This window comes from Macrosteles quadrilineatus, unplaced genomic scaffold, assembly GCF_028750875.1.
Source record: "Macrosteles quadrilineatus isolate MER2022 unplaced genomic scaffold, UCM_ALF_1.0 Scaffold_4__1_contigs__length_99947679, whole genome shotgun sequence".
Lineage (NCBI taxonomy): Eukaryota > Metazoa > Arthropoda > Insecta > Hemiptera > Cicadellidae > Macrosteles > Macrosteles quadrilineatus.
The window spans coordinates 52,694,105-52,720,646 of NW_026542597.1; the positions used below are offsets into that span (position 1 = coordinate 52,694,105).

General features: G+C 35.8%; 1 protein-coding gene across 3 annotated transcripts in view; it reads left to right on the forward strand.

The window, feature by feature from the left end:
• The window catches only part of LOC128991595 (rho GTPase-activating protein 7), a 298,481-nt gene that overhangs the window by 256,126 nt on the left and 15,813 nt on the right, over window positions 1-26,542 (forward strand). For all 3 annotated transcript variants that reach the window (XM_054414614.1, XM_054414615.1, XM_054414616.1), the window contains exons 8-10: window positions 3,550-3,621; window positions 17,073-17,215; window positions 26,107-26,227. In XM_054414614.1, coding sequence (XP_054270589.1) covers window positions 3,550-3,621; window positions 17,073-17,215; window positions 26,107-26,227 — 336 coding nt within the window. The remainder of the gene's footprint in view (window positions 1-3,549; window positions 3,622-17,072; window positions 17,216-26,106; window positions 26,228-26,542) is intronic.

Consider the following 26,542-nt stretch of genomic DNA (forward strand, 5'->3'; position numbering starts at 1 on the left):
ACGTATCATGCTTATGCTCATCTTGTATTTAAAATACAAGTACCATAATAACGAAATAGAGTACACCTCTTTTAATAAGCTTATATGACTCACTCCAGAACAGTAATACATTTATTTAAAACAACAATAAAACGTGTCAAATTGAAGTAGATTTCAGTGACCAGTATCAAAACAATGTTTCTAAATTTCAATAAATAAAATAAAAATAATTAATAACCGTTACAACTTATATTTTGAACATTGGCTACCCACTTTAACTAAGCTTGATTTCAAATAGCTAGGAAACTAGTAAATAAAAATAGTTCATTATCTGTGATGTCACTCGGTATAAACAAAGAAGTCACTCCAGAATGTCCGATGAACCAAGCAGCTTCTGCCTTTGTCATAGAGGCATTGAATGGAATGAAACAAACTCTGAATCCAGAGAGAAAATCATTGTATACTTTTAGCTCTCAATCTCCCCCAACTGACATCTTTGTGCTCAAACTGCAATCATAGCTTCATAACTGCAATCATAAGTTATAGACCTCCCTTTTCCTATACGAAAATAAAATGTTAATCAGAAATGGTGAATTTATTAACCCATTTCTTTCAAAAATGTAATTACGTTGCCTTCTTTGGCACTTATTTATATTTAAAAAATGTTTCAATTAATTCGTTTTGTGAATTTATTGTATAAATAATTGGTTTTTTAAGGGGCTTAACATTACCTAGAGTGCGTGATATTCATACATTTTCAACGAAAACATTTTCTCCAAAGAATTGTTATGGAGATCCGTTTCTCTACTGCATAAGATACAAGCCACATCTGTTTCATATAACATACAACCCTTTAGACTCGGAAAACACAAGAAGTATAATATTTTCCCCTTGCTTGCCAACTGCTTAAATAATATAAACAAAATACACTCAGCATCTTGGCTTAGCTGTAATCACCTGGTTCAGATCCAGGCATTGTGAAAAAACTTACCCAATGAGTTAATTTCCTTAACGATATTCATGTAATATTTATGAGTTATGTTGATTCGATAAGTAACAATAGTTGGACCAATAAATGAAAAACAGATCTTATGTTAGATGAAGAATGTAGTTCTATTTATTACTTAAGCTAAAATTATAATCATAAATTCAGCTAACGTATTTATGACGTACCTATCTATATTTTTCTTCCTTTTAAAATGTAGTCTTTCGAGAATTACGTAAGTCAAACAACACTCCAAGATAAATTTTAATACTCTTCGCAGTTCAGCGAATAACTTAACCAACAGACACTTGAAGAAACAGTCACCCAGGTTCAAATCCCGCCAATGACCAACAGATTTGTCCAATTTACAAGCCTCTGGATATAGACTAAAGTAATGTAATAAACAATCCCGGGCTAGAATCTAGTGACAAAAGAGGAAAACAATGTACAGCTCCTGGTAGAAAATAATGTAAAACACATTAGACACTTAATAACCCGGCTCACATTTCAAGCCACTTGAGTCAAACAGTCAGAGAAATAATTTTACAATAATTCAAAGAATTCCTACCACAGTTTTTTAATTAAACCTGCATTACTTACATTATTAATCCTCGTTTACTTTCTCAATCTCTTCTAAGCAATCTCGTCAGCATTGCTGAATTCCCTAATGGCCGCCAATCCACCAAAGGAGGTTGAATCAATGGAATATCCCCGTTGGACTTTTTGCCATAACTTACAAGTCTCCGCGTCGTCTGCTAGCGCAGGTGTCGCTCTGTAGGCGACCCACGTCTGCGCAGCCGCAGTGCATCGCGCATGCGCGTCATATCTACCCGAGGACTTCTTGTCTGCGCCGGTTTTCCCGGATGAAAGTCCAGATTATCCGGTTCATGTCGAGATTTTTATCATTGTCACTGAAAGATTGTCACTCCGGTCTTAATTGCTGTGTTTCTCGGTAAGCCGCATTGTCCGCGTGGTCTGAGTGATGCGTTTTAGTTTTGTTCTTTGGGTTGGTCAAGGAGGTTGATGGTTAGGGGAGGAATAGAGATAAGGATCTATTTGTTTTTAATTCTTGAAGTTTTTTTGACGTCACGAATAAAATTGTATTTTATTTTGGAGATTGTTGGTAAATTACGAAGTTTTTTAGGTTGTTTCAAATATGGATACCGAAAGTTGAATCCATAACATTGCAGTTTGGAAAAACCTCTGAATGCCATATGAAATACATGTGTTCAGGGACATACCAATATTGCCAAGAATATAAATATAAATTGTTTTTTTTTAATGTTTAGTTTATACGTATGATTGCCACCAAACCAAAGCTCAATTCAATTCAGTTCGATTTAACAATCAATAAAGTAGTTAATTAGCATATTACATAAACAACCATCAAAACGTATAACATTTTCTACGAGTACAAAGAGTTTTGTAACTGCAGCATCTCCGACATTCCAACCTATTTAAAAGGTTTAAGTGTCGTTGGCACTTATATTGCTTCGGCCAAAATTCTTCTGTTATCATAAGTAGGGAACAATGTGCACTTTAATCCAACATAATTTGTGTCCGTACATATTTAATTTGAATATTCCTAGAGGTTATTCGATTATTACGGTATACAGAAGTATGTCACAACATTTTCCCGATATCATACACAGGATTTGATGTCAAACTCCATTAGAATATTTTTTTAGAGTTGTACACATACATTAAACATCAAAAGTATTTCAAACACGATTTTGTTTCTAGATTACTGCAACTGGTGTAAATCATCGAGAGTAACAGTTTATTTCGCCGAATACATTGTATTGCGTTACACACAATACGAGTGTATTTCGGTCGAGAGTGGTCAAGCCTTGATAATAAACTCGTTTGGACGACGAGGCTATTAACAGAGTCGGCTTGTCACATTTGAATTTCAGATGTATTCCCCAAATTGATCGGCCACAAAATACTTTCAGCGTGGGTGAACCCTTCAAAAATGTATTTTAATTGCATTACTCACTCAGAACTTTTAACCGATTTCGGCATCAGTGTTTAATATAAGCGATGGTTTTGAGTAGCACACTATGGGGATCAATTTATTTTTGATACCTGGGTTCCTGTTGTATGAAATAGGAAAAGGTTCATTGAATTTATGACACCCAGCAATAACTTATTCTTTTTAAATGGTAAATAATCAAAATAGAACATACGAATATTTTAAGAAGTTATAACATTTTTCTTTTACAATAGAAAACAATACAAGTAGAAACATAACAGAGCTTAATTTACGCTGATAAAAGGTAGAGAGAAAACATCGAACTCTTGAAGGCAGGCATACCTAAGCATTTTAATTAGCTTGTATGAGAAGCAGAATGTTAAAATACATTTTTCAAAGAAAGCATTTGTAAGTTAGATATTTAAAGCGTTAACATAGTTTTGTAATCATTGTATTTTACATCAAATTTGGACTGCCTAACTGAAATAGGTGCACCAGCGTGGTTCAGAATTGGTGGCAACTTTGGCGAGTCCATTTACATGGAATAGAAAAAAATACAATTAAAAAAATTGTATATGTGCTGATGATTCAATTATATTTTTTATTCCAGAAATCGAAGCTGCAGAAGCCTGCAAGTGGCTGAGAGCGGCGGGATTCCCTCAGTATGCGCAGATGTACGAAGGTAAGAGACACAACTTTCCCATACAATACTCTGTATTCAATATAGAGTATTTATTCAAGACTCATTAAATAGGTTAATTAATAGTATATGTCTATCGAATTTCTTTTCCAGCGAGCCAGTAGAGATCATTCACGTATTACAAGTGCATAAGTACAATGCACCTGTGATAATTCATCTTAAAGTAAGTCTATACAACTAAGAAATATATCTGCCATTTAACTAAACCCAGGGCTCTAAACTATAATCCGGCTTCTCTCAAAGTATGAAGACCGGGCGAAAAATCAAGAGGTGCTTTGAAAGGAAAATATTTGTTAACCAAGTGATTCAACGCTCAATTGAAATTGCTATACAACTTAGCGTTTAAGCTAGGTATGTTTGAATGGATGTTATGTGGGTTTGAGCCTGTGTATATTCTACATACTGTATATATTTGTTAACTGATAAATAAACTAACAATCCCGTCATTGTGAAAATTTTGCAGTGCCTTGTATGAAAGTCAACGATTTAAACGGATTTTAATTGCTTTACCGGTATCAATAATTTCATTACATTTACCGTTTCAAAAAAGTGCGATTTTACTTTTATCAAAATTTGTATTTATCTTTTGTATGTTACTAATGTATAACAAAATCAACCATTTATATTGGGGAGATATTGATTTATGTAACCAGCTTTAGGACTAATGAAGGAATTTGCTGAACATTTCGGGTAATTTAGCAATGGATTAAACCCCTATATCAACTGTGAGCCTGCATAATACCCGGGATTTGCACGCCATTCGGAGTTTGTGTTCCTACCAATCGTTGGCCGCCATCTTGGGCTTTGTTGAACCAGAGAAACGTAATTCTTGCTTATAGATCAATAAGAAAATTTGTTGTATCAACTTTTGAATTTTAAATTGTTTATTTCGTGTTAAAGACCGTTTCCACGCTTTTAACTCTAGGTAGGGAAAAATCCAAACCCTGTCGACTGAAACAATCTTTTTTGTCCAATGACGTGGAAAAATATATAATCTAGAACAAAAGTTGAATCCTGAGGTCCAGAAGATTTATGCATTTAAACGCATTTTGAGTAGGTAACTTCTTGATTGTTTATATGGTCAAGTTAGTATTTGTTAAACAATAATAGCACTTCGCTGTAAGTTTACCACTGAGAAATAATTTACCGATTTTCAAAGAGGAAATTAATTATTTATATTGTCTTATATTGCCTGGATTAAATTCTACTTCTGGCTTATAAATCTATTACAAGTGAGTTGATATTTAGGATGGCTAAGTTCAGAACATACTGTTATTAAAACGAATTCGTATTTATCAAGTTCTCGAATCATTGATCATATTTATACTTGGACCATAGATAAAAGGAGTATACTCCTTTTATCTATGCTTGGACTGACACACCACAAGTAGACTGCGAACAGTGACGTCACGATACAATACAATTACCGAATTACCCGTCATGCCCTGTTTGTTGTATCTCGTGTTGTGTGTACGTGTTGACGTGTTCTGTGTAGGAAGTGTTCCTGCTTCGTAGGATGTCCGGACACTCCTTACTCTCGTTGTATCAATTATTCATTTGCAATTAACATTGGAAACTATACCGATCATGTAATGCCAAGCCTTTAGTACGTTTGAATCAGGAAACCATTTATCTGATAAGATCGCCTTGCTATGTGTTCTAAAAATTTGTACTCTAACCTTTTTATTTGATTGAAAGTCATGGTTGGTGTCACAAAAATACACGTGTTTGAATTTGTCTATGGTCTTACCTAATTCATAGGACACTGATTTTTGCTTTGGGCCGAATTTAAATTTTCTGTTTGGTTACTTACCACAGGTCTATAGGCGGTATATTTTACTGAAATAGAGAGTTTTCTGATATAAAATATCAATTGTTAAATACAAGGTGAACGACTTTATTTTGCCATCGTTGTACCTCAGAAAGTATGACATGTCGAAACAATATTAAATTTTGAACCCAACCTATGTCAATAATTTAAAATGTTAACAGAATTTTGATAATTGGTCTTCATTTTCTTAAATGAAAGTCTTTAGTGAGTCGGTGGCTCAGCCGGTAGCGTCGCGGACTTCGGGCCCAAGGCAGCGATGTCGTGGGTTCGGATCCTGGTCACTGCCGATAACATGTTATAATATAAGTACAGTTCACCTTTGTACTGTACCGGCTCACTCCTTGCTTTGCTGCAAACGTTCCACGCACGGGCGCTTAGTCTATGTGGACGGGCAAATGCAAGGTTAAAAGAAAAAAAAAATTAAATAACCAAAACCTAAAATATAATGATGGTATATTTATTCGTTAAATTTTCAAACTTAATTCTTTGTTAATTTTGGCTATAAGTTATTTTATGAGCAATACCTGTCGGAGAGCGAGAGTTACCCGCCAAAATTGTAAACCTGGCCGGCTGTCAAACCCGCGTTAATGACACCTCTGTGAGCCATCAATCTTACAAGGGTTCTGGCGCCCCATTACATGGACGAGTATGTTAACTTAATTTTATTTTCGCCTCTCAGTTTAGGAAAGCCCTACTTAAGTAACCCGGGAGGGGGGGCATTGTCTTAATCAAATTTATCAAAACTAAAACAAACAAATAACTAAGCAGATAAATATTCAAAGAATATTAACGAGGTAACTAAAGACAGTACAATTCTTCCCCCACAACATTGATCTTGAGTTAGGCCTACTGTGAATTTGGCAAATAAATTCTTCAGGCTTATAAATTACGAATTTGATTTATGTGTCGTCTCCATAGTTGAAATAGTCAATCCATTATTTTGTAATTACTAAGAGATTATTTTGTTTAAGAAATAACTATAACTTTGCAGATAAAACAATGTGAGGCAATGATAAAATGAAAATATTTCAATATACTGTATAGCTAAATGCATTATTTAAATTTGAGTTTTTTTTATACATGGAAATATGACAAGTTAAAATTGTGAACACAAGAATTAATTCGAATCTCATCTAGTTTGAAACTAAATGTTTAACAACAACTGTCGACCAAACATATATTTTTCCTGTACCAAATTCAATACTTAAGGTACACTTAAGCTACATAGTTCCTGATATCCCTTTTAAATATGTGATAACTTTATACTAAAAATGCCTTATGTAAGAGAACCAAATTCTGTGTAGGTACCTTTAGATTTTGAAAGAACCTAAGCTAGACCAACTACACATAATATACTATTCGTTTACGTAAATAATAAAAAAAACCCCGTCCTTAATATAGTTTAGTATTACAAAACGTGTATTTTAAGACAAAAGTCCCCACAGTCGTCAACCATATTGTTTACAGTCGTAATGACAGTGGTCAGTGACGTGAGATCGTTCACCGTCTACTTATTGACTCTGGTCAGTTTTCCCGGAACGAAAAGTGGAAAAGAGAAATCCCGATCGTTTGCGCATGCGCAGTGTGCGGAGGCGGTAGACAACCTGCGCGGTAGCTCAGTAGACTGCGCGGTGCCGGCGATAGTGTGCGTAGTGTACATCAGTATGGTGTTAACCATTGTGCTGCACAAACCCACAATTGTTTTGAAAGTTCGTAATGACGTTTGTGATGTTTTACGAGAAGTGTGTGATCAAGAATTGTAAATTACATAATTTGGATGCAATTGAATAAGGTATTACTTTTATTGTTAAAATGGATTTTTTGACACTTAGATATACCAACGTTTCGCTATTTCGATGTTTTTTTTTTTTTTTTTTTTACTGGATCTCCTTATTTTTCAAGTCTTTGCATTGAAGCTGCATAACGTGTTTACAAATATTTAAAAATTTTAATCTTTGAGAAAAGGGCAAAACTACCCTCCTGATTTGTAAAACATTCCTCAAGTTAGTTGAATATTATTATTCAAATTTACATTCTTGATACCTATGGTTTGGACTGTTTCCTAATAAATAAAAATAAAAATGCCAATAGATGAAAAATTATTACAAAATATAAAAAATACATTATTAAAAATAAATAATAAATAGATTGCCAAATCAGCTAAACAATGTCCAAGATTATCAGAGAGAGAATAGCAACATTGTACAGCTCGGGCTGTAAACTAACTAGTATTTGTTTACAACTTTGTGTGCCGTACTACGTGACAGATCGCTAGCATCACTTTAGTTGTTAACTCGTGAAGGAAGACTCGCTCGACGTTCCTGCCACCTGTTACATTATCGCAAACATCCTTCTCCTGTATTGGACGTGTTTGTTCTTAGCTGTTGGGGAACTATTTGAATAATAATGCATAACATGTGAATTACGTTTATTACTAGCAACTAACTAGTAAAAAAATGTATGTATACATTTCTTATATCCGAACTATAATTTATCTATTTAATTGCTGTTGTGTCAATAAAACGACGAAAACTTCACATTTTATTATTTATATAACAGTATTATACTATCACTGTCAAAAACTCTTGTTTCCAAGTGTTACGTATATTTGATGAGTTACAAACTTAATTGTGTTCAATATGATGACACACATTACGTCATAGCGTACATAACATTAATGACTCATGATCAATACACTATGTAGACCTACTCAAGTTACACATTAGTTAGGCTGATATTTGCATTTGATTTTTCATTCCATTTCACTTATGTTTAAACATTCTTTTAATCAATTGTGGTTATTTTTTTTATTATTATTATGTTAAGTTAAGTAAGAATTTTTCACTGAAATTTACATTTCATCTGTCACTCCATTTCGGGAATATGAACAGTCTCTCAATGAAGCATACGATTCAATTTTTTTTTAAGTTTTCCCCTAAGAACTTCTGAAGATGAATTGTTCCTTGATAAGACGATTCAAGTAATAGCTAAGGTCGCATAGTTCTATCTAGTTTGTTTTAGTATATTTTTCAGTGTTTTTCACATACTATTGAGAAAGAATTTATTCAAATTGCATTTAATTTGCCATTTCCGTTTTGAAACCATCTAAAACTACTTCAACCTTTTCAATGTTTAGGTAAATTGTACTTTTAAACGTCACTGATCTGAGCGAAGGTAAATTTAAATATTAGTCACCGCTACTCGGAAAACACAGAACGCTGAGGCGACAAGTGTGCCTTTGCTCGTTGACCTAGGAACAGATGACTCATTGGGCGTCATGTAGCTGATCGAATCATTTAGGTTTTACAATTCAAATCTGAGTGGCAAAGTTCGCGAGGTTTCTAGGTCAGGGAAGTAGCACGTCCTGTCATGGTGACAAAGAATAGACTTTTGTCGTGAAAACGTTTGTTTTTTATTTTACTATGTAAACATTGATTCCTTGATTTCTTTGTTAAAAAATATGCAAATACTGACATCGCTATCGATGGCGAAGATAGTTAAATCGTAATATGAGCTTCAGTTTTTAAAATGTGAGCGTTGATTTTGTGTTAGTTTGGAAAAAATCTTACTTTTTATTTTATATACCGGTACTTGTCCTGTAAATAAACAACACAATATACCAGTAACAATAATATTTAAGTTGATAGAAATTATGGTAAACTGGTAACTGATGCTACGGATAATGCTCTCCAAACCCATAATATTTCTTAATGTAAATATTTTCACCAACTTTCCAGTGACGCGTATGAAGTTAAAACCAATAAAATCATCGGACTTTATCCCTAAGGTTCTAAATAAACAAGGAAATTCGATTTGTAGGGAATCTGACCAGGTAGTTCCAGATGTGTTTTGTATCAAATAATTTATACAATACTATTTCTTACGTATGCCCTAAACAAAATGAATCTCTTCACACTTGATAATTTCAAAATTCCTTTAAAAAAATCATAATTTTGCTTACAAAAGTAATTTATAAACTTCCCGTATACTTTCCTTAGAGTTACGTAATATGTAAACTACCTTTCTTCCTGTTCTAAGTACCTACTAAGTAACATAAAACCAGTAATATAATCGATTTCACAGTTTGTTTACAGCAATAAACTCCATTAGGTCGAATCCACGCAACATTTATCGTTTTAATTGCCGAATACATTACGTAAAAACGATTAAACCGGAGTTTTAACGTTCCCAGTTACTCTTTGTCGGTGAAATCGTCGCTTCAACTCTTTACGAGGTTGGATTGTTCATTACTAATCGGATGTAAAGAAGCCGACATTTGAACTTGTATCTTTGACTATCTTGTGTGTTAGAGAAAATAAATGATCGATTTCACCATCGATAATTTTAAGATGACGATAGTTTTAAGATATCGATTGTTACATTTGAAGTTGATTCTTTTTTTTACAAAGAGATTATTCTATTAACACAGTCGATTACCTAGGTAAGCTTTCGATTCTTGACTAATTAACATCTAAAAATTATCTGCCATAATTCATAAGTTCAGTGAAAGTGTAATTTGTAATGTGTTACATTTTTTTCTATCTGTAAACCGAGGGGATTGCAGTTTGTGCCAGTTTTCTATGGACTTGTAGATAGATACAGAAACTACTTCGCTAAAACAAACCGTTTCAATGTTGTAGATCTGACAAAACTGATCTTAAGTGTTAACGACGCTAGAGCAATTATTCGTTTATAAAGTAATTGCCGAAATTGTCCATACGAAATCGGCTATCTGTTCGATAGATCGCTTACTAATTCGATTTATCGTTTATGCATTGCAGTATTCGATTAGTCGACCCAATGTGGACGAGGGAATCCCTGGTTTAAACACAAGCGAGAAAGGCTGAACTGGTTATCTTGGTTGTCGTGTCGTATTCTTATCACTTGTCGTCTGGAGGCTTTTGTTTGGTTTTGAGAACTTTCCAAACATGTCAGATGAGTTTGCTTTACGATAATCAATACATTTGACTTTTTGAGGGGTTTGAGTGTCAGCTTAAAAGCTTACACGTGGACTTCTGTGTAACTCCGTGGTAAAGTAATGATTAAAAATCTTTTTTCCATTTTAAATTTCAAACCTTAAAATGTGTGTGTATTTTATATTGAAACAAAGGAATACGTATACGTTTCTAAATGTATGAATGTAAATGTCAGTTTCCACACAATATGAATTGTTATCATACGAGGTTACCAAAATGAAAAAAACCAATCCAAGAACGTACTGTAAATTGCTTCCCATTCCCAACTAAAATTGATGTTTTCATACTTTACACTGCATTCACACATACGAGCGGAATCCTTGATTTGCCCAACTCTGTGCAGTTTTGCCATTTTCTTAACTTTATTCGCTTACTGATTATCAGTATATTGATGGTTAACTATATAACAAACACCATAATTTTAAAATACTTTTTCTTCTGATGAAGAACTGTAATTAGTCAGAAAAATGTCTACATAAAAACATTTAATATTTTTTACTCATAGATAACATTTACTAATCCAATAAAGTCGACGTTTATAGACGTGATTGAAACTTTTGTATCGTTGAAACTAGTTGTAATTTGTTTACTGAAACGTCAGTCAACAACTAGGTTTAATTAGTGTACAGTAAAGAGTTGCAATTTAAAGTTCAAACGTGTTCAACCAGCAGAGAAATGATTAATTAGCAATATTACGTGGTGTTATGCAACACGGCGGGTGAATTTAATTAAAAAGGTGATAAATATTGCAGACAAATTTAATTAATTCAACGCCAAGTTGGAGTGAAAGTGGCTAACGTGGGGTCAGCGGATCATACATACATGGGTGAAACTTGCACTCGTCAACGTCAAAACCGGAGGCAACTTAGACTATTTGGTAACACTACTTTACTATTAGGAGGTGTAGTGCGGTGCAATTACAGTAGACCTAAACCCGGACATCCAAAGTGAAAGTACGAAAATATTGTTAATTCATGTTTTTGTATCCAGTGAATTTGTTCTAAGTTGTGTAGCTGTATCTTTATTATTTTTTTTATATTTTACTATATCCGGGACTTTTAAAGCATTAAAGATGGTCGAAAATGCCAATTTTGAAGCTTCTGTAGCTCTGTAACCATTCACTTTAACAAAATAATGAGTAGGACCATCTTGTTTAGAATTTTGTGTAGATTATTTTTGTTTACGGCGTATTTTGTACTAAAATTCATAGTTTCTGAGATATCCAATAAAAACCAAAAAGTGCCATTTTTCCAACTTTACCCCCCCCCCCCCCATACCTGACGCTCAAATAGGTGTAACTTTTTACCGAACATTATGTGGACTGCACTGAACAACTTAGAGTCAAAAGTGTGGTTTCATTATGGATGTCCGAGTGATAAGCCCTTTGTTGGCTAATTTCACCTTACTAGTGGGGACACGGCTAAAGATCATTCAATCCCAAATATAAATCTAAATATATAAAAGGCAAAGCCCTCACTGACACACTCACTCACTCACTCATCACTAATTCTCCCACTTCCCATTTACCTAGGAGGCTGAAATTTGGTACACTGATTCTTTAGGTATTAAATAGGAAAACTAAGCTATTTTTATTCTGACCGGACTCTCGGGCTCCGCCCCAGTGGCTCTGGAGTTTCCCATGTTAACCTTATGAGTACTCATATTTAAATGGAATTAATGAATATTAACAGCTGTTTCAATTAAACAAGTTGGTTCTGTTCTATGATGTGCAATAGCATTTAAGTTACAAGGATTACCAACAGGGTGCAGCACTATTTTTTTTTTTAATTTATGACTACAGCTAATTTGCAACCAAAAGGTGAGTGAGCGTAGCGAACGAACTTCAACCTGGAGGCGAGTTAGCGTAGCAAACGAGCTAACCTGAAGGCAAGTGAGCGCAGCGAACGAGCTCCAACCTAAAGGTGAGTGAGCGTCGCGAACGAACTTCAACCAGGACGTGATTGAGCCATGCGAACGAGCTCACTTATGAAGTAAAACGGGGCAAAGCCCGTGGGTACAGCTAGTACCAATATAAATATACAAATATAAATATATTTGTGGTGTGAGTGATATTTTATCTGCAGCTTTGTTGCAGACCTAGATCAGCTGTCTCTTCAGTCAGGACTGTTTATTAAAAGCCCAATGGTCAACCTGGATCAATTAGTTTTAACATATAAATGATTTATAATATTAGTAGGATTACTGACCTAATCTGAGGTAAAATTGGCAGCTCTATGGTTGCCAGGCGAGCGCTGCAATCGATCAGTTACATAAATATGTGAAATGAAATAATTTGGAAACCTCGCAGTAGTGTAAATAATTAACTGTTCATGTAAAGTAAACCCTGCGCAATAGTTTCATTGTTGAAACCGTAAAACTTTTTACTATTATTACAAGTCACAAGGGATTTTCTTGGTCAAAAGTAACATTATATGCATTGGCAATATCAGTTTATACTGAAGATATAATAAAAAAAAATTCCTGGTAAATAAAACCCATTATACATTTACCTTTTAACGCCAATTTTAATTTGTTATTTGTTTAATATCGGATTAATGATTGCGATTTGACAATATCATCAACTATAAAGGCCTCAAGGAACAACCTAAGTAGTCTACTGTGAGTTTTTAACTAACAACCTTGTGTTAACAGAAATTTAATATCATAATCAGAGAAAGATCGGTTTATTTATAATCTTTTATGACATTACGTGTTTACCGAGAGTGCACTGAACTATCGGTCGTTTTATGCACTAGTAATCCTCTACAGCTGCAAAGATTATAGCGTAATATCGCCAAACGGTTGTGTCAAAAACTTTTAAATTGCTTCATAAACTACAAACTGACGCCATACGCTTTCCCAATAATGAATCGCAAACCTAACTCAAAAGCAATAAAAATCTCGTTAGTCAATTTTTTACAGAATTAAGAGCTAAATATCCAACAAAGCCGCGCAGATTTACGGTATTTTTCACTCTTTTGCAAATTTCACATTAAAAATAGCACTGAACGTATTTTCACGATAATTTTCATGGTGAATATCACACTTTAAACAGAAACCACTCTCACATATTTTGACAACCTGTTTGTTTTTCCATTAGTAAATTAAATCCAAATCCGAACAGATTGGTTATTTAAATCTATTTTGACCGGACTGTCAAACAATCAGTGATTCCGCTGGATCATATTGAAAGCTCAACGTCGATAATGTAATTTATGCCGGTAATCTCAGCAGGGATTCCGGCCATTGGAAACCGCTTAACTCTTTAATAGCGGACGTTTTAAAGCCGCACTCGGAACTAGGGCGAAATTGAGAACTTGAAACTCTTACCAGAATAGTTTGAACCTGTTTGAGTATTTGATTTTGTAAGTTTAGTATGTAAGTGTATGACCACTCAATTATTTTTGTTTGAAAGATTTGTGTACGTGTTAAGAAATTAAAGCATAAGAAATTAATAGGTTTCTCTCTCAATTTATTTTAGTGAGGTTATTTCAATTATTTATATGATGAAACTAAATACAGTAATATACAATGGGGGGTGACTCTTCTTCGAATAGTCACAGTCTTTTAACATTAATGAGTTTTCTCTGAATACTGGTGTGTCATTTTACTGTAATTGCTACGGTAACCTTAACATAACAAATTCTACGACAATAAATTTACGGGGAAGAGCAAACATTTTACATACTCTTACTTGTTTGGTAAACCAAACATGTTTGTAAACTTACTGCTTACATTAAACTAACAGTTGTAAAAACCACATTTAAAACCAAATACATATTAAAATTTTCACACATTTACCCCGGAATAAAACTAAAATAAATTGCCATTACTTAATTATACAGATACACGCTACTGATTCTGATTCGTGCAATTTGTCTGTGGCTTAGGTAACACTTTCCATTTTGTGAGGATATGAAATGGAAATGGATATTCCATTATTTTCTCCATTACTGTTCGCATAAAGTTAGACTTACACTTATCAGAACTACCTTCTTAACCAGAATACACATTTAAATCGTTGATCACCAACAAAAGTTTAAAATTATTCCTATCCCAAGTTAAAAATTGTAGCTAATCAGTTTCCACTCTACAACATTGTCAAACACAATTTACAGACGTAAACACCAAATGTAAACTTGTCACTTTCTCCGCAGTTAGGCTAGAAAGTAGGCAGTTTCGGCTAGCTACTGTGATGCGTACACGGTAGAAAGTAAGTAATGTGGCAATTTCGGCAATCCAAACACCATTATTACTTCCGCCAATGTAAAATTTGATTAAAACGCCCCGCCTACGTGTTAGTGTTCGGAATCCGAGGTGTTACATCGCGTATAGCTTAATAACAGTCTAACAACTGGTTTGGTCGAAAAGATCTCCATAAAAGTTCTGAATCGATTAAGCGCTAATTTCAGCGGTAAGTGTACAGCTCGCCAAGGCCGATGTCATTAAGGTTGAAATTCCCTCGCTCCTGCCTTTTACAAGTGCAGATTGGCCCCCTTATGTCCCTATATATCACGTTAAAAAGGCGAAATCTCGGGTTCCCCAAAACGGAGTTTCGCGCGGTCAACAGTGATTTACGCTCACGCGATCGCAGGACAAAATTTATACGTTTTGTTTATCGCATCATAAATAATATTACAACCAACACAACATAATGGAAATATTCTATGCTAGAATACTGATTTGGACAGTTTCGACACGGTATTTGTTATTGTTTGTAACAATGAGGTATCTTATCCATTCTTCGCGCATCTTCCTTAAGTACTTGGTTTAAAATACGCCTAAGCTTTTTCACCATTGATGGTGATGTCAGTATTTGTAATATATTTTATATTATAAACTAGGGAAACAATGTTTGGTAAATTTACCCAAACGTAAACTTCCCTTTTGAGTTTTAAAACTGATTTGTAAAGGTTTTAAAGGACACATATCCAATTTGACTGTCGTACTAACATATTAATCATTTTAACAATAATACTATACTACGGTTCTAAAGTTAGGCCTATAATATCTGTGAAGCCGGTTAAAGATAAATCGTGAAATTTTGTATTGGTAAAGTTTAACTGATGTACAGACTTCACTGGAGTACTTAGCAATTACTATGTGATATCTCATACAGACCTTGAAACAAACAAAAATGCTGACTATCAATACAGTTTATATTAGTTTTATACGCACAATATCATACAAGAAACATACATACAACACAGAACTTAAGTATTTAAACATCCCAACGTGCCAGTTGGTAAACTCACAACTCACGAGCATATGCGCGAGTCGTAAATCTAATGTTTAAAGCTAGGCGCCCACCGGGCAACTCAGCGGGTGACGCGGCGCGGCGCGGCGCGGCGCGACGCCGTGGAAAAAAGTTGCCACGTATCCGTGCCATGTTATCTTATGGACTGACGCCCACCTAGCAACCCAGCGGGTGGCGCAACGCGGCGCGGAAAAAAAACTTCTTCTCGAATCCGGCAGTGAGAATTCGGTGGAGAATTTCTTCCTCTCGTGTTGCGGCGCCTCCGTTGAGTTGCCTGGTGGGCGCGGGGTAGAGGCACGGAAACGGCGTCTGCCCCTCGTCTGCCGCTCATTCGGGTGTTTTCGGAAAGTATCGTGAGCCCTTCGGGAGTGTTCGGGTCCGAATCGAAGTGCACTGTGCATCCCCTCCAAAAGAATAATTCTCAGCGCTGCCCCGCGCTTCCGCTTGAGTTGCTTGGTGGGCGCGAACCCTGGAGAAGCGGACGGAAGTTTTTCTCCGCGTCGCGCCGTGCCGCGCCGCGCCGCGTCACCCGCTGAGTTGCCCGGTGGGCGCCTAGCTTTAGGACGTTTGTTTTGTCAGACCCACCTGTGTCTAGACCGATGTTTGGCCGTCAGCTGCAAACAAAACATCAAACTTTGATGCGACCAATCAGACAATCTGTGTTGTCACACTCGAGGTTCAAATGTGTCAATGATTTGATACAAGGTACGAATTTTTTGTACCTTTCGTTTACAAATAAATATAAGACTGTAACATGTATACATACTAAACCTTCCTTTTGCAGCCTGGTAACTATGTCATTATAAGCTACGGATTTAGTCGTATTCCATGAATGGCGAGACCCAGTGATCCGTACTTGGTTTTGTAGGCCTAAAAACTCAAGTTCTCTGAGGCGATGAGTCTTTGCTGTATTCCAGAGAAATCCATCTACCGAATTCTATGCGGTAAAACAATGTTTCTTAGGAACCCATCTCCCTGACAGCTCCAATGTGTGTCACCCGGGTTTGCCCTCAGAAGGCGACCCGTTCTCCCTGGGACGTCCAGCCGCTAACGAGAACCCGAATTTCTCGGGAACAGTTGAATTGCTGATCTGATATACGGTGAAACCCGCGAGGCCGCTGCCTTATACGGCGCCCGATCACGACTCGCAGAATACACAATGGTCATTCAGATCCTCCATTCAATTTCTCCGGGGATTCAATTTGTGCAGTTCCCTTTGTCGTGAGGGCCGGAGTTTATTGCGTCATTCGTCATTCTGATCATCTAAGTTACCGGAAACGATCTTGTGAGTGGTTCAATCTGATTTTGAGATCTTCCCCATGGGATATGTGAGGTTGGTCGCTAATAGATGAACTTTGCCCTGTTTCAGACCTGCAGTTCCCCATCGACGTGAGCGGAGTCCAGAAGGACCATCCCTTCCTGGAGCCTGACTCGCTACAGTCGCTGTTTCGCAGACTGCATACGCTCAACCGCTGCGCCAACATGAAGGTGGACAACGTACCCAAGAGCACGGTATGTGGCCCTGACGTGGTGAGATATTTTCACCGAAACCTCACTGGGATGTGTATTTACTCATATGCTATTCACTTACAAGTTTTAGTGATTGAACCTTTAATCAATTTATCAAGTCTCCAGGCTAAATGCGAATGAAGGGTTGGTGTGAACGTGAACTGGAGTGGATGATATGTGCAGCATTGTTACTGATAAATCAGCTGTTTCTTGAGTTAGGGTCATTTTATTAAAATCCCAGTGGTTAAGGCCGGTTTGGTCCAGTTTTAAAACATTGGACCTATACAACGTAAATGTCTATGGTCACGAGTTCAAAAATGTTGCACTTTGGTTGTGTTTATACTTTTGTATTGGACCACAGATAAAACTAATTTAAGAAAAATTAAACTAATAAACATTTTGGTCCCTACTTCCAATAATTATATCTAATTGTCTGTATCAGAACTTGTCATTGGTCAAAGCTGAGCTATGGTGTTCCACGTTCTTACGTATAACCATAGATGAAAGGAGTGAACGTCCCGGATCTTTTTAACATGTAGCCCTAGCGTTTTCTCCATTCACGTAAATCTGAGAACGTTCTAGACTAATTAATGCATGCACTACGTTCCACGTTAAACTCAGATGGGGACTAATAAGCCGTTTCTTTAGTAATTAACGAATTAATTACTCCCCATTGCAGTCCGACACGTGTGTTTAGGCGCAGTTACCGGTTTAAAATGAGGTTTTTAACCAAGTAATCTATCCTTATTTTAAAATCTCACCAAGTTTCACCAATAATTACCACCTTTGGGAGGTCTATTTTTGGTTTAACTAGCCAGTTAAGTTTCATGTTGTCAGGAAGCTATTTTTCCGTGCTTCGTCAGTGTGGTTGTTGAAGATAAAGAAATATTAGTTTGTTATAAGCTCTACGATGAACAATTTTTCTGTGTGTAGTGATGGACTACGCACATTTGATGTGTGAATGAAAGATTTTTTAAAATTCACATTCTTTCTAGCTATACAGATTTTAATTTGTGTTCAATATCATTTGCAATAAGGAATAATAACACGTGGGGCTGCGAAATTACTTTGTCGATTTTTAAAAACGTACGTCACGAGCACCTAGCAAGGGCATTACAATTGTAGATGTCATTAAACTAGTATCATGTATGTACCTTGGTTCTCATTGTCATTTGCTTTAGAAATGGCTTATGTCGCTTTTGTTCTACGATTGAAGGCTTTTTTCTTCACATCACTTTTGTTCCGGGTGTCAGCAGGTGGATTTCGGGGCCGGGCGAAACATTTCTTTTGATCCGCGGACATATTTCTTATTTCGCGAGAGAGAGGGGGTTTACTCTCCCTCCCCCAAATCCTCTCTTTCGTTCTCCTCCTAATTCTTTCTTTTATAGGTTAAGCTAGGTTAAATTATTTAAATTATTGATATTCTTGTAATTTAACAAGTTTTTTAAGACCGCATGAAAGAAAGAATTAGGAGGAGGATGGGTGAAAGAAAGGATTTGTAGGAGGGAGAATACAGCCCCTTTTCTCGCGGAACAAGAGAGATGTCCGCGGAACAAAAGCAGTGTTTCGGCAGGTCCCGAAATCTACCTGCTGACCTCCGGAACAAAAGTGATACAGCTGAGAAATGCCGAACTGCTAGGTCAGTTTTGAACTGTAAAAAATCCACTTACTTTTTCAGGGTCGAACCTTCTTATTTTTAAAGTGGTTTCCACAATTCGGTGTAGAAAATCTGGTTTTTATCCCATAACCTATATTTTAGTATAGTTGTACCCCACAGGTGCCGAAATATCTCGCATTTGCTGTAGAATCACCACCTGTAGACTGTAGATTTAAACACAACCTGTCCTGTGTGTTGGCGTCGGGCCAGCCACAGTCAGTGTATGTGTGTGGCGAGGTGGTGACTCGTGTGACAGACATTGACACCTGCAAACACTTCGCGGAAACATCCAAGGTGGATAACTCACACCACGCGGACAACACGGCACACGGCACCTACCCGCCTACCCACGCCACGGGCCACCGGGGCTCGGCACCGGAACTGATAACACCGGTACTCGTGTTATCCTGCTCGTATTGTTATATTGTCATTTTTGACTAATTAAGATACTTTTTTTCTATAGTTCCAGCAGTGTGATGCAAAAGTATGATATTACGGTTGTTTTTGATCGGGTTTAGCATAGAAAAGGAACTCTGCTATTATATGTGATACAAGGTTATGATATTTTCGCAAATAAATTGAAGATGTTTAAGCTTAATTGGCGTCGTTATAAAGTGATAACCTAAAATAAATCGATTATTACTGTGTCTCTAGTTGTAAACACAGACGCAGTAAAGAATACCTTTAGATGAGTTAACTAATCAATTGCTTCACTTGTGTATAATAATCTCTTTTTTACTTGGGTAAATAAATTGATCTGCTTTAGTGAAACCCCGAATAAAATCCATGTTACATGATATAAAAGTTTTGTGGAAACTTGTTTGAACTACCAAAACTGAAAGTGGAAACCACTCATAACATAATGCGAATCATTAGTCCATTGGGTTGAGGTTGAGAATCATTAATCAAGTCGTTAGCGAGAGAGCCTTGAACACCTTTGCTTATCAATAGCGTGTGTCTATGTGTCAGCTCAGTTTCGACAGACAGCGTGGGTTTGTTGTTAATGTTTTCCATTCGCGAAATACGAAACGAGCAACACAATTCCACTATAACGTAGGCATAATAAATGATTAGTGAATATCAGAAATATGGAACATCGAGAGAAGTGCTTGTACTACTGCTACGAAACTGTAATAATTGTTTAACAACTTGGGTTTGTCTCGTTGAGTAAAGGAGGTTTTCCAAAAGCTAAAGCTTACACGTAATATTGCAGACCAAAGAATTAAATATGCATTATTCCTATGCTTGTCTGTGTATTATTAAAATTAAAATTAATTTTAATAATACACAGACAAGCATAGGAAATTATTAATTATAAGCATCATAAGCACCATTAATTATTAATGGTGTCCACACAGTTATAGTATTTAAAATGAGTAGGAACATTTTAGAGGTTTAGAATAAATTCCAACGAACGGAAGACGTTCGAAAGGAGTGAGGAGCAAATTAACGGTTAAAAGATTTTCCATGAAAAGTGCCCCACCAATTAGAAGGCTTGATTAACACCAACCACCATTCATCCCCCTAGCACATTACAATATAGGGGTGTAGGCTGGAACTACTTCGGTAACCATTACTTTTTTGCTGTAATGTTGTGATGTGTTTGCTGTAATGTACTCTCAAAGATATGGTAACACAGCAAATAAAACGCCCATTTTCTTCACCACAAAATGAGTGGTTCTCTGCTTCCACCAACCGTGGTAAAATGTGCATCCTTGTTTGACGATTCAGATAAAACCATCCTCCTGGCAGTTCTCAGAAGATTGTGATGAACTGCCCAATCTGTCTTGCAGTTTGTGTGGGATTCATGTACAGAGTGTTCCGCGAACTGCCGCGCTGCAGAGTCTGAGCAGACGTCAGATGGCCATATGTTGCGGGCTAATTAAACAATGCTCATAATTGCTAATGGGACCGGTACTGGCGGCGCTGGGCACTCCTTGCCGGCCTAGATACGCACACACTCACGCACACACACACCAACAAGCCGTTACACTGATAATCGGATAAGTGTTTCAGAGAAAAACTGTGTGCATTTGTGACTAAACTGAAGATGTAAAGGGGCGAGAGAGTTAGAATGAGTTGAAGTTACGTTTTGATCGGTCCCTACTCCCTTGAGTACAGTGTGTGCTCTAAACTTTGGCCTGGATAATGATATGATTCTAATATTACTGTTGTATAGATTCTCTAAGACATGTTTGACAGATCTGGATTATGAAAAGTTCATAGAAGCAGTATTTTTAGGTCCTATCATATTTTAAAATTGGAACCTAAGACGTGTCTAAAACTAACAAGTTCCACAAATTTTAAGATATTTCTTAAACTGAGAAACCAAACTATTTCGAAATACATTCCAGTTCAACCAGTGCCCAACCAAAAGCTCTCAATCGATTAAAACCACAATTGATTATCATTGTGCTGTAACCTTTTTAACAAAGACGTCCAGTAATAAAGATTCGCAGAATGAAACAAACGAGAGGTCGTCCAGTGGTCGAAACTCGACCAAAAATATGTAATGTACTCACTTTTCTATTTTCACCCCACGCTGTAAATAAAACATGTGATTGGAGTTTCTTCCATTTGTTTTGATTTTCTGTTAATATTTCGTTGTTATTTCGTCACCAGCATGGCAACGCATAAGATCCATGTTAATTTTTTCAAATTTTTAAACTCATTTTTTGTGCTTATCTTTGAGCCTATTTAAATTTATAAAGGGATTCTGCACACCTACAGGGAAATTGCTTTCTAACGGTATGCACAGATTTACCCCACTATGCACTCAAGCTTAGAAAAAAGGTTTTAAAGAAACATGCTTGCCTATTAATATATAGATAGATGTTCGCAAACAGAAAACTACGACAATGCTGCGATGTAAAGTTTGTCCTCAAAACATTGTTAACTCAAATGAATTATGGAAACGCTACCAACCTGTCCAATGTAAAGTATGATAAGTAGCATTGTGGATATTGTCAAAACAACACTGCCAATATATACAGTAAGTAGAAGATTGATAGTAAGGTTGAATAGCTCTGGAATGAATAACAGAAATGACTAGTAACCTCACGGTGAACGACATACTATTTGGAGCTTATCAACTGGTTTTACTTTATATATAAATTAAAACTAATGTCGGAAGCTCTATAATTCCCTCACACAGATCTCGTGTATCTGGGTTATAGTAGTATGTTTTCTGTGATCACACACGCACTCTAGCGTGCAACACACCTACACACGGTGTCTCTCTGTCTCTGTCTCACACACGGTGATGTCTTCTAATCACCGTCATGTAAATCACTCACACTTGTAATGTAATCACCTCTAATTTAGCTCTAATGAGATTACCTTGCAGATGGCCATTTGTAGACTCCATTTGTGTTGCGAGAGATGCGAAAGCGGCGCCTTATAAAGAAAGTCATTAGAGGTTTTAATTGCCTTTCATATTGTATTGATTTAGGATTAGTTAAAGATTTACACTCAAGGTTTTAGCCACGTCACTAATGATATAATATGTGTTCAAGTATACAGAAGAATAGTCGTATCTTGGGTGAAGAATGTCCTTATTGTATGACCTTCGTGGCCTTCGAGAATGATTCTGTACTGACAATTTGTCCTTGTGTTATGCCAGCTGCTCAGCTCACCCGTGGTTTTGCTTGATACTTTACGCACAAGCATTTAGACCGATGTGAATGATCAAATTCAAGTCTAAAAGAATACGCCAACTTTTACAAAAATATACAAAGCAGAAAGAAGATACACAGAATCGTCTGCTGTGTACAGATCGGAATAGAACACTTGTGGGATTTCAGATTAATCACAAACCAAAATCCGTTTTTAGAATTTTTTGTTTCGAAGGGCACAATATAAGTATACATAATTTACCATTGCATACTGTTAAAATAGTCCTTGGCTACCTAGTACTTTTTGGTACTTTCCTGTTAAAGGGAACATTCATTATTATCGATGATTTTTTTCTCGATATATCGATATAGTCTGTTATATGGATTAAGAAATGAAACTGTTCTAAGCTAACCTAACATAACCAACCAAACTTGCTGTACCATTTAAAAAAATTCGTTTGGGTTTGAATATAAAAGGCAAGTTATAAACACGGGATTTTTCAATGTTACAGCAAGTTTGGTTAGTTATGTTAGGTTATTTTTTTAGAACAGTTTCATTTCATTAATGTTTGTTGATACTGAACAATATTTTTCGTAGTTGTCAGCTGATATGTTTCAATTTGTTAATATCGATATATCGAGAAAAAAATCATCGATAATAATGAATGTTCCCTTTAACAGGAAAGTACCTATTTTTTCAATGTCCACGTATACAAATGTATGACATGTCTTGAAGAGGAAACCACACGATTGTACAAGTGAGAGTAGAAGACTTGTTGATATTTGGAAGGCAAGTGAATGTTAATATTCATCTCTCGGCAGCCGGCTAACCCTTGACCCGCCATCAGCACGCCGCTCCCGCGCTTTCACGCACCGTTGCCGCCAAAAACGCTTCCGCAGTCCGCTCCCGAATGACCAATGTGCGGAAGGAAATACACGCGAGAGGGGAAAAACTTTGCAAAGTTTGCCGAAGTTTATCATTAATGTTGAATGATTCTGTTAATTGGACATTTGGATAGGTTTTTGAAGTAAGAAATAAATAGGGTTTAGGCTCAACAAACCAACTGACGATTATTTTTTTTATGAAATAACATTTAAAACTCTTTATTTGGACGTAAATTAAACCAGATGGATATTTCTTATACTTTAATTGCATTTTTTATGTAACTGGACAATATTTGAGCTATCATTACAAAACTTGTGTTCTTATATCAAAGTCACACTCCTGCTGGTTATACAATGAATTAATTTTACAAAAGAGAGCCATACGTATCATGTTAAACTTGGGAGAAAACCAATCGGCAAAACAGTATTTTGCTAAATTAAATATCTTTACAGTGTATGGATTATATATTTATAAAACTATAATTAATCTAAAAAGTGAAATGAACACACATACACTTCCAAAATTGGGAATGTCACATAATTATAATACTCGGCATCGGAACTACCCAGCCATCCAGAGGCATAATTTAGAGTTTTATAATAAAAAACCCACTGCTGCAGGTACTAGGTTTTTTTATGCTCTGCCTAAAGATTTAATGGAAATTAATAATATTAAGACATTTAAAAAGAAATTGAAAATATTTATATTAAGCAAATGTTACTATTCATTTAGTGAGCATTTTGATAATATTTTATAGAATTAATTGTATTTATTGACGCCATTCTGCATTTATATTTGTAAAATGTAAATCTTGAATAAAGTGTTTCTGAATCTGAATCTGAATCTGAATAGTCTACACTTTTTTGTGTGCGGTAATTAACATTCATATAATACAACTCTATTAAGGATTTAGTTTCATTATAAAATTTCTTAATGTATAACAGTTATTTAAATTTTTAAATGTTTAAATATACTGTGTACTACTCGGATATTTAAATCAAACTTATCGTTTATTTCATTTTTAACTTTTAAACATCAGACTATTCTCGGACTAAACCAATCCAATATAAACTGGCTCAGAATAGAAGTTGGGTCAGATACTTGAACCTATCAGCTGCACTCGCCCCACTAGACTAAGTTACTTCCTGAAATATGCACTTGTTGATTAAATTACGCCTGTTATACTGCAGGAAAGGAATTGATAATATATTGCTAAAAATGTAAGACCTTGGAAATTCCAAAAAAAGGTTGAAAATGTGCACATGAATAATGAAAACTTATTGAAATCAAGCAATGGAATCTCACTTTTATCATAAACTAGCTGTTACCCGTTTGACTTCATGAGTATCAATAAAATTATTGATTGGTTAAGTTAAGCTGAAGTAAACAAAACAGAATACAGTAATACAAACAAATAAGTACAGCTGAAGTATTTTTAACATTAGTTATATGGAAAGTTCCCTTTAGAAAGGAGTTAAGGCCTTAAAGGGCAATTTATGGAATAATGGATAATGGATTTTGCGCAAGGTTTCTCGTCATGACGAACATTTTAAGTAAATGGTTTATGGGGGTGCGACTTGTAGTTTTCTCAAAAGTTCATGGGTACTTCGGGCTTTATATATAGATTCAGATATAAAAAGTATTTTCCCTCAAAATAAAGTTTTGGTTTAATTTTTTTTAGCCATACACTATTAGTTTTTTTATATCATTAGCATAAGGATTTGCATTTCAGCAACCAAAGTTTCCGATGTTAAATGGCCCAGACCAACAAAACAGCTCATAATTATTTGTCAGTAACAAAGCTGCAAGTCACTCCATTCTACACTCCCCTTGCATTCATTAAGCTCCAAATGTGTACATAATTTTTGTACATCGCTATCTTAAAGAATTGATCGATGTCAGGAAACTCTTAATCCAATGATTTACAGCACACGTAGATGTTACCATTGGTAATTTACACCAAGTGATTCTTTCCAGGTGTGTTTACAATAATGTATACAACATACCTTGAACCACTTACACCACCCAATCCTTCTCAGTAGACTGTAGTAATCCATTATCTGCCTCATACATTATAATCAGTTCCGAGTACAACCAACACTACCTCAGTCTGCCCACTTCACCAACTGACAGGAGAACTTCTGGTGTTCTAATTCACTGATTCCGGCTAACAACCAACCTAGCAAATCACAACTGTAGCACTGTTATTAGTTTTTGTCACTAACTTGATTTAGATGTTTGCCGCCTAGGGGCGACTTGCTGCTAATTTTTTCCTACTGTACCACTTTTTTGTTCTCATCTTCAATTTCATATCCTTTGTATGACTGTCAAATTCTTATCAATTTAAAACCGTTATACAACCCCAATTTACTTTTTAGTTTTCTTTTTAATATTACAAATTGGGTGTAAATGATTTGATAGCTGATCTCTTCTCTCTAATAGTTGTAGTCAATGTTTGAGGGACTGCTCTTAGCTTCTTTTCATTTCCATAACTCACATCATTTTTGTACGGATTAAGAACTCTGGTATATGACAGTAAAACAGGGTTAAAAACCTTGTTACCCTTAATTTGCCTGCGGGAAAATTGTTAGTCGTTTCCACAGTGTTTTCTCTACTCAGCGTTAGCGATGTTTCCTAGTCAGCCAGTGTGCCAACTAGTGCGGCAAGTGTAGTTTTAGAAGGTTTTAGAGACGTAACATTTTTGGATCAGTTTAAACAATGATTTTTTCCGTCTCAGGTGGACGACTCAGATGAGGAGGACCAGTGTGCACTCAGTGAGAACTGGACGTTCCAGCCAGAGTCTCGGCGGTGGTCCAGGGTGTGTGATGTGGCCGCTCAGAGATTGCTCAATCCTAATGGTGAGGGAATATCAAACCTGGGATCCAATTATTCTTTATAAATTACATTATGCTGTGAGATATTATATTATGTGTGAGAAATATGAGACATTTTCCCTGCGATGAACAGGATCTGAAAAAAAGTTTTTAAAGAAACATGCTTGTGTATTAATATTTATATATAGATTATTATCTTTGAGGGAAAGTGTGGCATTTCTTTCCTATGGTCTGCCTATGTGTCAAATTATGATCATTTAGTAGGTGTCATTAATTCTTTGTAGTCAAAAGATGACCAGTATTCTAAAGAAAATTACAGTAGAATACCTCTTTTTATAT